The following is an 18,273-nucleotide window of genomic DNA, read 5'->3' on the forward strand; positions in this document are numbered from 1 at the left end:
CTTCTGCTCAAAAAAAGCTCTGGCCTTTGCTTGTTCTTTTTTATCTTGTATAGGATTTCTCTTCTTCTCTCTCTTACCGAGGCTTGAAGTTGTAGCAAGTTAACCTTTTAAAGTTAATCTGTTCACAGTAAGTTAAATGTACCTACATTAATATTTCATGTAAGAGGTGCTTTTATTTTTGTGAGTAAAATTTCTTTCTCCTTTTTACCATCAAACATAGATCAAACAGCTCAAATACTGAAGGATCGAGGTTTAGCCATTTATAGTCCCCATATATAAGAAAGGGAACAGAAACAATCCAAACAATTATAGACTGATCAGTTTCTTTAATTTAATTTGTAAATTATACACCAAGCACTTACATTACTTACAAAATTAAACTGATTAGCCCAAGAAAATGTACTTGAAATTGAACAAGCAGGTTTTTCTCAAGGCCTCTCAACCAACTTTCTCTATGTGAGGCTGTGCTTGACCCTCCGGAAACTCCAGCTGGTGCAGAACGCTGCTACACAGACGTTGACTTCGTCGCCTGTACGGGCACAGATCCATCCTGTGCTGCGTGAACTGCACTGGCTACCCATTGATTACTGGATCCGGTTCAAGGTGTTGGTACTTATCTTTAAAGCCCTATATGGCCAGGGGCCAGCATACCTTCAAGACCACCTCTCCCTGTATGAGCCCCATAGGTCCTTACGATCAACAAACCAACAACTTTTGGTAATACCCAGCCCCAGAGACATCCATCTGGCCCCTGCCTGGTGGAATGAGCTCCCCCTGGAGATCCGGGTCCTGTGGGATCTGCTTCAATTCCACAGGGCCTGTAAAACAGAGATCTTTTGCCAGGCTTTCAGCTGAGGCAGTGGGCATCACTTGTTACCGGCCTCCCCCCCTCATTCCATCCCAGCACTACAAGATCTGCTGGACCTGGACAATAGGTCACATCTGTGAGGCAGAATTCTGCCATTTTAGTCTCTGTAATCTTAGATTTTATATTTTTCAAATTGGTCTTTTACTGTTTTTGCTGTTGACTGTTTTTATGATGTAACCCATCCTGAGCTTGTTTTACGGGAAGGGCGGGCTAAAAATCGAATTAAATAAAATAAATTGATCATTGTTTGGTATTGGATTATCTTATTCATAAACAGGCAACATCTCTAAAGAAAAATTTATACGCAGCTTTTGTAGATCTTAAGGCTGCTTTTGACACCATCTCTCAAGGTGGATTATTAGCAAAAATGGGAGACACATCCACTGATAAAAGGTTGCTCTATCTGATTATTAAACTTAATGAGAATAATTAACTCCAGATAAGGCACACATAAGATGGTAAATTATCCAAGAAAATTTTGGTGCAGAAGGGTGTCAAACAAGGTTGTGTATTAACACCTTTTTATTTAATATCTGTGTAAATACACTGATCCAATGCCTACATATCACAGATGTTCATGCTCCTAGTCTTGCAGGAGAAAAAGGTTCCAATCTTAATGTATGCAGACAATGCTGTTTTGTCACAAACTAAAATTGGTCTAAAGCATGCTGTTAAAAAAAATTTTAGTGACCAATGCAACATTGAACTTCTAACAATAAATTATTTGAAATCTACAATTATATATTTCAGTAGATACTTTAAGAAACTTAATCCGGAAATTAATGGGAACCTTATAAACCAAGTTAAGAATCTGCAATATTTAGGAGTCATTTTTACACACAATGCTAACTTCAAGGCTAATGTGATTTCATCAACAAATGCTGCAGAAAAGAGTGCTAATGCCATCATTAGATTTTTCAGAAAAGAAGGTGCAGGTTTCATACCTGTGACCTTGAAACTCTTCCAAACAAAATCTTTAACTTGACTCTTAGATGGATCTCAAATGGGACTGACCTCTGCAGTTACAATCCTTGAATTGGTTCAATCCAAATTTCTTAGATCTCTATTTAATGCACCCAGATGTAACTCTAATGTTATCCTTAGACAAGAAGCTGGTCTGCCCATAGTTGAATTAAAATGTTGGGAACATGCAATACATTACTGGTTAAGAATTCATTCCGAACCCAAGAGTCTAATTCCCTTGTTGTTAGTCTCCGACCCTTATCCTATGGTCTTCAAAGAGAGTTGACAAAATTAAACTAATTGACCTGGAACCAGAAGCCCCATTTGATATGGGGCTGAACAAAACAAAAGCTCTGATTTAGAGTTCCAAAATGATGAGGCAATACTTCCTTTAAGTTATAGGAGTTTCAAAAAAAGACTGATCTACACAATACCCTCATACCTTTTGGATATCACGTATGAGATATATAGATGGGCTTTTTCAAGAGGACAATTCGACACATTTCCCTCTGCAGTTCTATGCGGTATGAGTCTATGACACACATACTCTCACATGTGAATATTATCGAGAAGAAAGATGCCAAATACCCACTTGCAAAGACGGTGGGATATAAATATGATGTAATAAATAAATACCCCCCAATACTCTCTAGATTTAAGCCATTACAATATTATATTGATTTCTGCCTTGAAATTCTTCAGATATACCTTTTAGAATATAGTCAGAAATTTGTATCTTATGTGGTAGCAAATTTTTGTGTATTATGTCTCAAAGAGTGAAACTGTCTGACTAAATAAATGTTAAATGCTGAAAAATGAATCAGAGTTTTCAAAATTTCCTTTTTATGTGTGATTTTACTTTTTATCTGCTTTCAACCTTGCTGGTCTCTTGACCATAATAAACTTGATTGACTGATTGCCTCTGCAGCAGGGGCCATTTGGCTGGATGTCTCTGGCAGCACTTTTGAAGGAAACTGCCATCACTGCCTCCTGAAGAACCATCTGTTAGATGCAAGTTGAGTGGACCTCTCTTATGGTGAAGGTGATGGGCATTTCATCCATTGCCTGTGCTTCAAGTTCTGATGGTTAATAACCAGCCTGGAGACATCAGTTTTCCTGTTGCATCCCTAGCAGAAGTCATTCAGCTTTTACCTTGAACAATCAATTGAAATAACCCAGTACCTTTGGACCAGTCAGTCTGCTTTGATATAGCTGGCAGTGCTGCAAAAAGAGACTACTGACACCTCTTGCAGCACTGCCAGCTGCATCAAGGACACCTGTGGTGTATGCAATAAGCACATCACCCATCTTCTGCAGTGGAGGAGCAGCTCAGCTCAGACATTTCTGATGGCAATAGGGAAGGATGTGACAGGTGGCCTGCATCCTTTATTTCTTCTGATCAATTTCCATGGCCTAATCCATGCCTGGTTGCTGTTATGAGCTGAAACAATACATCCTCAGTCAGACCACCATCTCTGTTCTTACCAAAAAGTTTAAAATCTGCAAAGACTTCAAGTATCAGCTTCAGTATAACCCAGTGTAACCCTTTCCAGCTGGAAGGGGGATAGGGGTGGTTCTGCATGCGTGGCTTGTGTTGATTGCAAAATACAGCTGTTTTTGTAATTTATTATTTTTATTTGGGAGCTTGGAATCTGAATTTTCTTGGTGCTTACAAAAATTAGAGTTCCTCTGTGCAAAGTATTTCTATTCCTCCTACATAGGCTGATATCTAGTGTCCTATAATTCTGATTGGTCTGCCTTGGAGTTAGAAGGAAGAGCTTAGAATATAGGTCATGTATAAGCAAAGATGTTACCCTACTGAGAAAGAAAAACAAATTGATTAAAGCTCTCCTCCCCCTTTAATCAGTGCAGCTGTCAAGCTAGTATAACTCTTTAGTCTTTCCTTAGACAGGAACATCACACAAAGAAATTTATTACTGAGTGAATGGAAACCTACACTGGCCTTTTTAAATTCAAATGATATTTTACTTTAAAAAAACTCAAAATATGTTGCTCCTTCAGGAAAGGGAAGCTCAACATGGCTTATTCTAAATATTTCCAGCTTCTCCCATTTGTTGACAGACCTTGTGGGGTATTTTGGAAGCTGTGCCCCTGCTGTCAGCCATGTTAGTTATTATATTGAAAATTTAATTGTAAAAGGGCTTCGACACTGAACTTTATAAATTTGTTCCAACTGACCTTGTCTCAGTTATTTGCCAGTCTGGCACTAAGCCATAGAAATTGTTATTTGTTCTTGTGCAGTAGGTAGAAATACTGTGGAGAAGGAGATAGAATGGACCTGACATTTTACGTGACTGTAAATGGAAGAAGTGGCTTTAAATAAAAAGATTAGCAAGGCTGCTCTCAAATGACTTGCTGCATTACATCGGTTTGGATGGGGTTTTTTTTCATTCTTTGAAAACAAGTGTTAAGCACGTTTGAAAAATCACCATTCTTTTCTTTGTACAATCTAATTTAACAAGCCTGCAAAATGCTTCCAGAGTCACTATAGTAAAACTGTAACATATTGCCAGTGGGAATGTTACTATGCGCTTTTCTAAACCATAACATTTTATCTGTTCCTTTCCTCACTTTTACTCCCCCTCCCCATTTAACTTCTGTACTGAGGAAGAGCTGTAAGAGCTTTGACAGCTATTGAACTCCCTCGAGTTTGTTAAGTTGGTCCTAGAGGGTTACCAACCTCTAGATATCAGTTGCCATAGAGGAAAAGACAGCTTCAGAGGGTGGACTTTGTGGCATCCCATCCCCACTAAGTTCCTTACTCTCCCCAAACCCTACATTTCCTAAGCACTGCTTGAAATCTCCAGGAATTTCTCAAGCTGGAGTGGAGGACTCCAGTTGGTCCTAATAAAAATATTTTTGTGCTCTTGTTTAGTGTATACTTTGTCTATCCTGCCCTTCTTTAGGCCAAACTTCTTATTATTCTGGGAATGTCATCAACAACCTCCTGATTTTATTAATCATTAGTAGCTAGAGGAGCTGATAATCTGTTTGGGAAAGAGACACTGCTCTATTTCTCCTTCCCAGGCTGCTATATGGGTTGCATGGAATGGAGTGATATAAAGCAAAACTGAGAGAAGATTATTTTGATCAGGAAATTAGCATGGTTCACCCAGCTGAGTTGTTAAGAAGACAATCAGTCACAGGTTTCCCAGTGTAATATGCAGTTTAGCAATCAACTATTGCTAGTCCACAAGAAAATGTGAGGTAAGCTGTGCAACCACAGAAGAATGCATAGATCATAGAGGAATGTTTGTTGATTGTTGATTGTTCAAGGAACAATTACTATCACACCAGTTTTACTTTTCTTGGACATTGTGATCTACTGTTTTTAGTATAAACACTATGTATTTAATCACACTACTAATAACAGTCAAGTTATGAATGAGAAAGCCAGCATTATCTTCCCATTAAGTGATCAGCACTAGTGCCAGAATTAAGTCATTAATTAGGGCTGTCAAACCATCACCTGGTACCCTTACATACTTTGAATTCAGGAGAGGGGCAGAAATGTTCTGAAATCCACCTCAACTCTATGGTAATACTGTAGGCTTTTGAGGAAATTACAAAGTATTGCCTGATGCACTGACATCTCATTTAGGTTTTCAGATAAAAGTGATATCAATATGTTGTACAATGTCATTGCTGCCCCCTACTTTTCTCCCACTGGCAGATGGATGGGTGGTCTGAAATGCTGGGAAATTGCCTGCCCAAACCATGCAAATGGGATACATAGTCATTCAGCATGCAGAGTAGAACACAACTATAATTCCACTAGTGTGTAATACCACTAGTGGTTTAGATGTCAAAGCAGTAGAACTAGGAGCAACAAACGCAACAATATAGGTGCACACTGTGCCACTACCCCAGTTTCCAAACCACCAGATTATCAGTGACACTGAATAGTACTGAGGAATTACAGCAACTATGAAATCACCTTTTACATGAACAAAAAGATTGCATGCACTCAGGCCTTTTATGGTTTGGCTGTAAGCCTGCATTGTTTTGTGAAAGTACACTGATGACAACTGCATCATGGCATTGTGAAGAGAAAAGAACATAACCTGAAGAACGGAACATTATATTGCTTAACTGGACTCCTATTGCTGGCTCTGAGGCCAGTATTTAATTAAAAGCTCTTTCCTGGCTTTAAATTTACCTTGGGAGGAGCACTAATTTAAGATTAAAGAAGGAAATTACAGTCTGAAAAGGCCTCTTAATTTCAACTTTGGCTGCTTAGATTTGTCTCTGTTTTGGCTTCCAAACTGGAGGGGGGGGGAGCATCTGCACAAAGCCATGCTCTAATTGAGAACTAACCATCCTTTTTTTGTCCTCAATATGCTTTTTCCCAAATCTGTTTTATTCTGATCTTTTTGAGAAAACACACAGTCCAAGTGTGTTATCAAGCCATCTGGATGAAAAGGTATGATTTTCTTGCCCTGCAAGGATTGTGTTTAGAACTGTGCCATTTTTTGCCATCAGCCCATCATGACCATAATGGTTTTGAGGGTTTTTTTTTTAAAAAAACCCTGGTAATTGCTATAACTCTACGCACTATAATGCTATAGTAATTATCATTTTGAAAAGAAAGAAAAGAAAAAGAGTCATCCAAAAGCCCTCCTGTAGCCAAGCAGAAAAGCAATGCAGGGGAAATAGCAGTCAGAGAGCATGCACAGGAAATCGTCACATGGAAGCTCCATTGCCCATGTTCATACCTTTGCATTTATACTGCCAAAAACAATGAGGATCCTCCCTGGGTGGAAGCAGCTTTTCATTTATAAAACGGTCAAGGGCCATGGTCCAGCCCCACACTTAGAACAGGCTTAGTCCTTTTAATTTTTAATAAAATTAATTTCTTGAATTTGATTATAAGAATGGCAAATTGTATTGTTGTTAGCCTTTTATGTAGCACTTGCCAGCATATAACATACTGTACGATTTTTAATATGTTGTGCCTATACATCTAAAATGATAGTCTGGAAGCTGGTACAATGGATCTGGCCCATGACACACCATGCTCAATTTCAATCCAAGTGGAATAAAAAATATTAGAATTCACTTCATAAGAAAAATTGTTTTATTCAAATATGGTAAGAAACAGGCTTTTCCAACACTTTAATGTTATATTTTTGAATAAAGAACTCCTTGGTTGTTTGAAAACCTGAAGGAATAGAATCTGCCCATTCATGGCAGGATAGATTTATGTGGCTAAATATACTTCTTTAGTTTGACTTACTCTTCTGGAAAAAGCTGTGTCCCAAAAATACAAAATTTGCCCCTCCACCTGCTCAAGCCACATTTATTATGTAGATCATGAGTGTTGAACTTATCTGTTATGTAAGATGGATCTGACATAAATGGGATTTTGTGGGGCTGGGCTACACATGTGATAAAACGTAATGCCAGGTAGCAGAGATATAAACTTTATAAAGGATACAGATGAACACAAAGGTTTTTTTTTTACTTAAAATACAAACATGCTTAAAACCCTTGCAATGTTTTCTTTAAAATGGAAAGATAGGGGAATAGTGGGATTTGCCAATGCAATTTTAAAAATAAAACATCAAGAAAAAGCATGTCTCACAGCAGAAACTAAAATACAAAATGCTCTGAGCCTAGGAAAACATGAAATGGCTGGACATTGCAAGCTTCTCTCCCCCGCCCCATGTCAACTCAGATTGGCAGTGGCTCTCCAGTGTAATATCCCCCATTGGCTGTAGGTTCCCAGGTTAGAGTACCCACTAGGCACCAGTTCTCAGGTCCATGCAGAAAAGACAAGCTAGCTGAAAGCCTCAAGCTTTTATTTGCAAGGAGACGATTCCAGCAAGCAACAGCTTCAGCTAGCCATAGAAACACTGTAAAGTGTAATGAGCTCCACTCCAATGAAATACATTGCAGCACAGACAAAGTTGCAAGGAAAACAGAATGGATTTTCCATTAAAGTCTCTGGGCCGAGACAGAGTACTCCCAGAATAGTCTGTCTGGGTGCAGAGACCTTAATGGAAAATCCATTCTGCACTTTCTTTGCAAGTCCAGAAGAGCTTCCTGTTGAAGCTTGCCAGACAAGGCAGAAGGAGTTGGGAACTTCAGCAGTCTGGGAGCTTCAAGGGGTGAGGACAGGAGGGGGAGAAAGGGGGAAAAAAGAACCCTGTGGGCCATACTTTTGACAGCCCTAATGTAGATTGTCATGTGAGATGGTGGTTTGTTGAATGTCATACAGCAAGGCCTGCTTTTTACACTCATAAGTCTACTCTAGAACTGTGACTGTATTATTTTAATAAGTGTCCAGCAGACAGACCTGAGATATAAATTCTCATAAACAAACCTAAAATTTCATACTTCATCATTTTTTTCAGTTTATAGTGCTATTAATATAATCTTTTTTATCTATTGTTATAATAAACATAATACTTCACACATAAGCCACATATGGCCTTCCATTAAGGAGCTTACAGTCTGAAGTTTGATGGAGAAGAGCAAAGGGAGAGAAAAAGGACTGGGAAAGGCAAGAGTAACCCCACCTCCCCCCCCCCCCAAAAAAAACCCACTGACATGTGTAGCTGAAGATAAAGGCTGGGGGTTTCAAGGAAGTGTTTTGAGAATTTCTGTGCTGTTCTTTAACACAACCCTGTTCTGTGGTTCTAAAACATGTGGTTTTAAAACATAAAGGAATATGATGTGTTCCTTACAAGGCTTCATCACACATCACTAGTGCAGAATAAACTTGTGGTTTGCTAGTAAGAATGAGCCATTAGGTAGCAGATATCACTGATAAAATTTCCTAGCAGCAGCTCTCCAGGGTCTCAAGCCGAGGTTTTTACACCGATTTGCCTGGACCCTTTTTTTTTTTTAGTGGAGATGCCGGGGTTTGAACCTGGGACCTTCTGCTTACCAAGCAGATGCTCTACCACTGAGCCACCGTCCCTCCTTTACCATTGTGAAATCATTCCTTGTCAGCTCCCCCAAATTGTTTATAATTGGATTCCATATGTCAGGCATTAACCATAAAACATGCAGCACCTCATGTTCCAGGCTATTATTAATGGAAGTACAGGAAATGTCTCCAGGGATACTAGTAATGAAGTGTGCGTGCACATAAAAGCTAATACCCAGAGTTAAACTTTGTTGGTCTTAAAGGTGCCACTGGACTCAAACTTTGCCTATTGCTTTAGGCCATCACAGCTACTCCCCCAATCCCCCTCCCCCCAGACATTCTCAATACAATGAGACTGGTATGTGGACTGCACAGTCCTACCTGATCCTTATTAGATGCATGAACTGATGCATCCTACAGTGGGTTAATGGACATCAGACACTCAGAAGCAACACATTTGATCCTTGAAATTAGTGCCATCTATCCTTACCAGAAGAATGTTGTGCCCCATTCAAACAGCAGCCTCTTCCATTGCTTAGATACACACACACATCAAAAAGAAAACCAAGGCCAAGATAACATTTTGTAAATATTTATTACAGTTTTATCCAAACCTTCCTCCAGGAAACTCATGGTCTCTTTCCCTGTTTTGTAAGCAATGGTGGCCAGGATATGGATCCAGAACAATATCTTATAAAGTAGAAGGAACAAGAAAGTATTCAGCATTTTTAAAAAATCAAAAGCGGATGTGATGACTCTTAATAATGTGGAACATTTTCTGTTTTCCTTGTTGAATAATTTTATATGTATTTTCTGCCTCAAACAAAATCTAAATCCTATATTTCTTATTTCTCTTAGACGTCTGGATGCTAATCACATCAGTTTTGTGCCTCCCAACTGTTTCAATGGCTTGGTTTCACTCAGACACCTGTGGCTGGATGACAACTCTTTGATAGATATTCCAGTGCAAGCTTTCAAGAGTTTGCCAGCACTTCAAGCAATGACACTGGCACTGAACAAAATATACCACATTCCAGATTATGCATTTGGAACTCTCTCCAGTTTAGTAGTTCTGTAAGTTTTTTTAATTTGTATTTCAGTGCATAACATTACAGTTAACTGACTCGTTCAAGAACATTGACTCTTTCAAGAACTTTGGTCTTGAATTAATTTGTTTCAGAATCCTTTATAATAAAACCCCTTTTATCTTGGCAAATCCAAGCTCCTTAATTGGCTGGGACTGTGGTGCATCAGTCTTTGGCCCATCAAACCATAGAAGTAATCAAGAGTACTTGTATGGTTGACTCTGCTCCCTCCCCCCACCAGTGACTGTTACTAGGTAGCAAAGCTGATTCTGTCAGTAAAAGGCAACTAACCTTAGTTCTAGAAGTTACTGGCTCTCCCTACTCTCCCATTGGCTGAGCCACCTGTCACACTGATTCACGGAGGAGAGAAAGAAACCCTTCCCTTGATTGGCTGAGGGAGGGAGGAGGAGGGAAACAACTAGAGAAAGGCTTCCCTTGGTTGGCTGAGGACTCCTTATCCTCCTCTGGAAAGGAGAAAAAATGGTGTCCTGTGGCAACAGACCAGCTACAGAGAGATAGATATGGAGGGAAAATGAGACACAAATTGAAGTCCTGTGCTTAAGACCAACAATATTATCAGAGATAGACTGTTGGCCTGAAAGATATCACTAAAGATCTCTGAGGCAGAACTCATTGGAGCCAGTCCTGACTATGGCTACCAATTCCAGGTTGGTGGGAAATTCCTGTAAATTTTGTGGTGGAGTTTGAGAAGGGCATAAGAGTTAGGGCTTCAGACTGGGGTCTGCCAGACCCAGGTTCTATCTGTGGAAGCTGACTAGGTGATTTCAGACCAGTCACAGACTTTCAGCCTAACCTGCCTCACAGGGTTATTGTTCAGATCAAAGGGGAGAGAGGAGAATGATGTAAGCTGTTTTGGCCCGCCACCCCACCATGGAGAAAGACTGTCCTTTTCCTATATAGAGGCTGCAGGGAGGGGGAAGGCGATGGAAAACTGAAAGAGGAGCAAATAAAGGGAAAGACTAGGGCTGCCAACTTCAGGTTAGAAAATTCCTGGAGATTTGAGGTGTGGGGCCTGGAGAGGATGGGGTTTGAGAAAGGGTGGGACCTCAGACAGGTACAATGTCATAGACTCCAACCTCCAAACCAACCATTTCCTCCTGAGGATCCATTGTTGCCTTTCTCCAGGTGAGGGCTGGAGAACATTCAGAATTACAACTGCTCTACAGATGGGTGCTTTGCAGGGTAGGCTCTGTGTCATTACACCCTGCTGAGGAAGCTTCCCTGCTACTTTGGTCCACACTGTGGAGAAGGACTGTACTTTTCCTAGGTAGAGGCTGCAGGGAGGGGGGAAGAGATGGAAAGCTGAAGTCAGATCAATTTCCCTACAGAAAATGGCTGCCTTGAGGTGTTTACTCTATGGTATACCATAACACAACCATGCCAGGTCAAAAGACACAAACGGATCACATCATAAGCACACGCTGATACTAAATGCTGCAAGGCTGAATATGACAGGCAAAAATGGCAACAATGCACTGCAAACAAAAGGAGTGCTCAGCTTCAGCATCTCTGTGATTGACTTCATGCCCCCTTACACCTCCTTTTCTCCATTCTGGGCCTGTTTCAGGGCTTTCAGCCACCACAGATGTGGAGACATACACACACACTCATGCCGGGGGGATGGGAAGCTGGCATCTGTTTCAGCTGCAGAGTGAGTGGGAAGGAAGACAGTGGGGGGAGGGGGGGAGTGAATGCCAAGGGTTGGGGTGGGGGAAGACAGCAAGGGTGGGGAAGTGAGTGAAGGCCAAGGGCTGTGGGCGGAGGGCCAAGGGTGGGTGGGCACTTGGCCAGAGCCTCTTTCTACAGCCTGTTGTATTTTCCTTCACAACAGGCCTTATTCCTTGTAATAATATAAAATACATAACCAAGTTGATACAACAAGTATGCAGACCAATTGGGCAGTCCCCATAAATCAGGGGTGGCCAAACTGTAGCTTAGGAGCCACATGTGGATCTTTCACACATATTGTGCAGCTCTCAAAGCACCCACTGCCTCGTCAGCCAGCTTGGAGAAAGCATTTGTCTCTTTAAACCCCTTCTCCAAGCCAAGCCAGCCAATGTGGGGGATTGGAGAACACATTTAAAGTTAAAGTTGCTTTCTTTTGACCTCCCTCTCTTTTCCTTCCTTCCTTCCTCCCTCCCATAACTGACATTTATTATATATGGCTCTTATGTTAAAGAACTTTGGCCACCCCTGCCATGAATACTATCTAAATTTTCAACCACTCAGTCACAGCTGGAGACTGGGGAGAGTTTAAAGAGCTCTATCACATCTCCCTGCAAAGCAAGACGATCACATTCCTTTGAAGATGGAAAATAGTCTAGCAGACGGCACCACAATCACATTCGTGTCCTGGTACTTTGCCTATTTAAATAAACAGGTCTGAACAGCTGACAAAACCCGTTTATATTCTATTAGCTGTCTTCCATACTTTACATGGCAAATCAAATCCTGTATACTTCTCAGTGTTTATCAGGTTATGGATATTAGGTGGAACCAATTGCATCCATGTTCACAATCACAACCATTCATCCCTAGATCGAAATTTGTGATTGCAAGATTTGTGCACATCTTATTGCTGGGTGTGGAGATCTTAGTCTGAACAGACCTGCATCAGCCATGTCCTTGTGGATAGGCAACTCTTTTCAGTTATCTTTCTATATTCGCAAAGAAGAGCATCTTGTCTTCAGAGATGCAGGGGAGTGATGTAGCACAATGTGGGTAGCCAGTAGGTCAGAGTGGATTTAATCTGCTGATGGTTCTTATTATTGTATCGAGTTGGACGTCAAGTTTGTGAACATGGGGGCCGTTGATCCATACTGAAGCACCATAGTCTGAAGTACTATACATCAACCTCAAAGCTGAGAATCTGTGTCTTGTAGCAGACACACCCCAAGTTGTACTACATAATTTTTGGGGAATGATTGTGGGCACGCATTCCACAACTTTTAAATGACCACCTGTGTATTTCCAGTACATACCAGTAATAATCTTTAAGTGTCTCTCACTCTGTATCACAATGACAAAGCTTACGTTTATAAATTTAAATAACAATGGTAAAAGCATACACATCTAAAGATCTCTCTCTCTCTCTCTCTGTATCCCTCACCTGGAAGGTAATGGTACTTTCCACAGTATACATACGACACACCCACACACTCACAATTTATGTTTTTTGGATCTAAAATAATGAATTTCAGTCTCAGAGAAAAGAGTCAAGAAATAAAAATACCTGAATTTGGGCCTCAGAAAACCTACAGGACTTTCTGTATAATTCTACCATCCAGCTGCTTGTACACACATACAGATTGCCATGGCAGAACCTTGTGTAGAATTGTTTTCCATAATTGGTGTTGCCTTTGGTTCTGGCAGCCTCTTCTGCCTACTTCTGGATTAGGATTGTTAGTATAGACCAAACTATCCTGATCTAAGGTGGTCTCCCTAGACTTCATTGATGGTTTTGCTTTCCATTTTGCCGCCAGCTCAAGAAGAGTTTTGTTTGCCTTTAGCTATAACTGGTGCTGGTTTTGTACTATAAGCAAAACAAAAAATCTCATAGACAACTCCACTCCCCCCCCCCTCTCGGCTTCCTCCCCTGGGAAAGGTAAGGGAAGGCATCTTGATCTGCCTCCCCTCCCAGGATCAACTTCCACAGGCATCCCTTGACTGAGAGGCATTTGTGAAAGCCAATCCCAGGAGGAGAGGCACTTCAAGCTGCTCCCCACAGCTTCCCCAAGGCTTCTTCCCTGGGGAGGGCAAAGGAAGGCAGCTTGAACTGCCTTCCCTCTGAGCCCCAGCTGAGCCCGTGGGGAGACCTCTCTCCCCAGGATCACCTGTTTTGCGGACTCTGCTGGGCTGTCTGGCTTCAACTGGGCAGCTCAGGAGAGCCCCAGCTGAGCCCATGGGGAGCTCTTCCTGATCTTTCTTCACTTCCCCAGCCATCCTGCCAGGGCTAGCTGGCTGGGGGCAGGAAGAGAGAAGGGGAGAGATCTCTCCATTGTACACTGTGGAGCCATAGGATACAAGGGAGAGATTGTGCCACTGCTGCAGTGCAACTCCAGGGAAGGGGTTTAAACCCCTTCTCTCTAGAGTTGCATTGCAGCAGTGGCATGATCTCTCCATTGTATCCTATGGGCCCATGGAATACAATGGAGAGCTTGTGCACTGGAGAAGGGAGGGGTGGCATTTAAATGCCTCCCGCTCCTTCCCTCAACTATGCCAAACCAACGAACCAATAAACCAATTTTGGGAAAATGGTGGTTCATTTGGTTCATTTAATCAAATGAATCATGAACCAACATCAACCACCATTTTTCTGGTCAATGCCCATCCCTAGTACATATGGAACCCTTGAAATATACATAAATAGATCCCAGGAAAGTGTGACAGTCCATCATGTGAGTTTTATAGGCAGGGCAAGCAAATTCAGGAAAGGCTGTCTTTATCCTGATCTCTTCACCATATATAGACTCAAATGTCTGCATAATGAATATGATTTGCAGTGCTTCATTTGCACTTCTATAAGTGATGAAAGAGTGTTTTATTACCCTGGACAGGACCTTTTGAGCTATAAACACCATCTTACCAATGTAACAGCAAAAATATGCATGTGAAACAACATTTTATGTGGGAGAGAACAAAAAAAGGAATGGAATAAAGCAAGGGTGGAATTCGGGGAGGGATGGTGGCTCAGTGGTAGAGCATCTGCTTGGTAAGTAGAAGGTCTCAGGTTCAATCCCTGGCATCTCCAACTAAAAGGGATCCAGGCAAATAGGTGTGAAAAACCTCAGTTGAGACCCTGGAGAGCCACTGCCAGTCTGAGTAGACAATACTGACTTTGATGGACCAAGGATCTGATTCAGTATAAGGCAGCCTTATATGTATGTTCTAGCAGGAGCTCCTTTGCATACTAGGTCACACATTCCTGATGTAGCCAATTCTCCAAGAGCTTACAAAAAAGAGCCTTGTAAACTCTTAGAGGATTGGTTATATTAGGTGTGTGGCCTAATATGCAAAGGAGCTCCTGCTAGAATTCCATCCCTGGAATAAAGTATGGAGAAATAAAATTAGTATTTTCTGATACATCAATAGGAACTTTTGGTGGGAAGTCAGGAAACTGAAAGATACTTAATCTGTGTGGTTTGAATTTAGGAGCAACAGGAATAAGTGACCTTGTAAAGGCATGAGTTGCATATGAGCATGCCTGCTTGAAAAAAAAAATAGATTTAACCATCAAAATATTTGTCCTGAAATCCATTCTGTTCAGAATATTTTCCTGATTTGTGTTCTTAATGTCCCACTACAGACATCTCCATAACAATAAAATCTACTCCTTGGGAGAAAAAAGCTTTGATGGTCTCCACAGCCTAGAAACTTTGTGAGTTGACCTTTTATTTGTTGTGCTTTATGTTCATTCTGCAAAAATCCTAACAGCCAAACATGCTTTTGAGATTACTAAAGGTTCAGAGTAACCATTCCTCATGACTACATAAAAATAGAATATAACCTATATTATAATGTTGTAGTTGTTGGAAGTGGAGTACAATAGTGATATTTCAAGAATGTAGCTACCATTATGAATAATAAATTCCTGTCATTATTAAATTATTATTGATGTTGTAGAGATCTTTTTCCTGGATAAAGCCATTGGTTTGTACATATTTGCTTTTTTAGATTTTAACGCACATTACTTTAGATTATATTGGATAATACTGCCTACCTTAATGTTCTTATCTTGGTTTTGGTAATTGTTTTCTTTTGAAAAGCATCATTGCAAACGCATTCTGTAAGAGTCATTTGAGAAGTTTGACGTGAATTGTTGGGACTCCTCTTGCTAAAGGTAATGAATCCATGGTAGATAGATTAGCTGAAATTCCAGGGGGGTGCAGGATGAAACCTAATGAACAGTCCCATGCCAGAACATTTTCATGCAGTCACAAATTCTCTATGAGGGTTAATTCAGTTCTTTCCCAAATTATAAAATACAGAAAATGGCAAACCTCTACGAATTGAGGGGGGTGGTCTAATTTCCCTGCTTTTTCTCTCCCTCTTGCTTTTCCAGTTTGTCTCCAAGTGGCAGTGCTTGCAGCCCTTCCACTTTCCCTTTTTCCCCTCCCACCCACCTAACCACCCAGCCTTTTTAACCACTTTTCCCTCTGGCAGCCTCTACCCACCACCACAGGTCACTTTCTCACATACCTTATCTATTTCCCTCCCCCATCTTCAGGTTTCCTTTTTTGCTCTTTCCCTCTCCAGCTTAACCTTCTCTTCCTCCTGTCTGTTATCTCGCCCCCCCCCCCCCCGCCCCAGTACCTCACTGCCATTACTGAAGGCTTGGAATGTTCAGTGATATTGGTGAAGGTTACCTACAAGTCCCCAAAATGGCCATTGAGATCTCATAATGCTGTCTTGGAGATCACAGTGCAGTTCTTTTCTTAAAGAAGCAGACATTGCTTCTATTATTTATTGGAGAGGGGTTAAAACTCCAATTTATTGGGGGGGGGGGTAAAATTCCAATTTATATTTTTTTGCATGTCATATTTTTCTGCAAATCTGAGCATTCAGACTTTTTTTAAAAAGTACTCTCTTCTTGTACAATTATGGTCCAATTATGCAGACTTTTGGTTCCACACTCTGAGGCCATTGTTCAGAATTATATTTAACAAACAGGAATCACGCAAGGACTTGTGTGAGGTATCTTATTTTCCCTGTGTATCCTCTGACACTATTGCTTCTTTCCCTTCCCTGGCAATACACATATATAGATCCCAGGAAAGTGTGACAGTCCTTGTGTGAGGTATCTTATTTTCCCTGTGTATCCTCTGACACTATTGCCTCTTTCCCTTCCCTGGCAATACACATATATAGATCCCAGGAAAGTGTGACAGTCCTTGTGTGAGGTATCTTATTTTTCCTGTGTATCCTCTTGACACTATTTCCTCTTTCCCTTTCCTGGCAACCCCCATCACCTCTCCCATATTCCTGCTTCCTACTCTCATTAATACTACCAGCTAACCTGCCTTTATCTAGCCCACTCTTCCAGCTTTCTCTTCTTCCTTCTATCTGGCAGGCTGTCCCCAGGAAAAGCCTGGCCTAGTTGTGTGGGGGCTGCTTCCAGGCCAGGCTGGATCCAGTTGTGCATTGGCCACCACTGCCAAGCTGCGCCCAGTTGTGCGGTGGCTGCTGCTGCCAAGCCTAGTTGTACTGTGGCCACCGCTGGTGAACTAGGTCCAGTTGCACATTGGCCACTGCGACTGGCCCAGGCCCATGTGTGCGGGTAGTTCAGTGATCACCAGCAGACCTGTTGCAGGTGAGTCCTCCATCAGGGATGATGATATGAGTAGATAACAAGACTCTTTCCAGGACTGTTTTGGCTACCAAGTCTACCCCTGCTACCCCTACCCCAGCTTTGCTTTACAGCAACCAATGCTTGGAAGGCTCAGGTAGAGTCCATGGGGGCTAGATTAGGTACAGTTACCTGAAGGAGGAAGTATGTGAAACCCACTAAATCTTTAGACCAGGATGGGTGTCTCTACAAACATGAAAGAAGTCCGAGGTTTGCATAAAAATCTGAATTCTCATTCATATATTCTACAAACCTGGGACTTCTTTCAGGTTTGTAGACAAATCTCCCCTGCCTGTAGGTCTATTTTGCTTATCTATTAATCCATACTATGTGGCTCCATTCAGAATTAGATACATTGATGATTGCAGAAAGTTGCATTGGTCTGAAGAGAAGTTAAAAGCAGAAGCCACACAATACATTTCTTTAAGGCCAGTCAAAAAATGAAGATGATATTAAATAATTACTTAATGTTTCTGAAGGTATCCTGATTTATAGACCTGTAAATACAATGAAGGTAAAATAAAGCTGTAAACAAATACTACAATAGAAAGCAATAAATTGTATGTCTAACAACTACTGTGTCTTTTTGTTTCATCTAGAGATTTAAATTACAACAATCTGGATGAATTCCCCACCTCTGTCAGAGCACTCAGAAGCCTGAAAGAACTGTAAGTACAGAATTTCAAGCTGCTAAGAATCCCTTTGTCTGGACTTCAGATTTCTTTCAGATTTCTTTCTTGGCAGTGGTAGCAGGTTTTAAAAAAGAAAATTAATTCTGGCTCTGCAGCTAATTGCACTGTTTGCTTCCTTATCTAGGGCCAAACTACATGTGATGCTGATGTGTTGGACCTCCAGATCTGAGATTAACAATGCAGTCTTAAACAGGGATACATTCTGCTAAATACATTGAAATCAATTCATTTTGAAGGATATGACTATGTTTAGGATTGCAGTGTTGGTCTTTTAATTTAAAGCAATCACAGGGGATCAGAGTTTAGATCAGAAATATGACACTGAGGGAGAAATGAATGTTTCATTCCTCCATATGTTGTTTCTTAGACCCAAAATGCCTCTCAAAAGGTGAGGAGAGGAGGGA

General features: G+C 41.1%; 1 protein-coding gene across 2 annotated transcripts in view; it reads left to right on the forward strand.

The window, feature by feature from the left end:
- Positions 1–18,273, forward strand: part of LGR5 (leucine rich repeat containing G protein-coupled receptor 5) — a 147,603-nt gene that overhangs the window by 61,593 nt on the left and 67,737 nt on the right. For both annotated transcript variants that reach the window (XM_060245083.1, XM_060245082.1), the window contains exons 5-7: positions 9,585–9,800; positions 15,138–15,209; positions 17,777–17,845. In XM_060245083.1, coding sequence (XP_060101066.1) covers positions 9,585–9,800; positions 15,138–15,209; positions 17,777–17,845 — 357 coding nt within the window. The remainder of the gene's footprint in view (positions 1–9,584; positions 9,801–15,137; positions 15,210–17,776; positions 17,846–18,273) is intronic.

The sequence above is a fragment of the Heteronotia binoei genome, chromosome 8 (assembly GCF_032191835.1).
Source record: "Heteronotia binoei isolate CCM8104 ecotype False Entrance Well chromosome 8, APGP_CSIRO_Hbin_v1, whole genome shotgun sequence".
Taxonomy (NCBI): domain Eukaryota; kingdom Metazoa; phylum Chordata; class Lepidosauria; order Squamata; family Gekkonidae; genus Heteronotia; species Heteronotia binoei.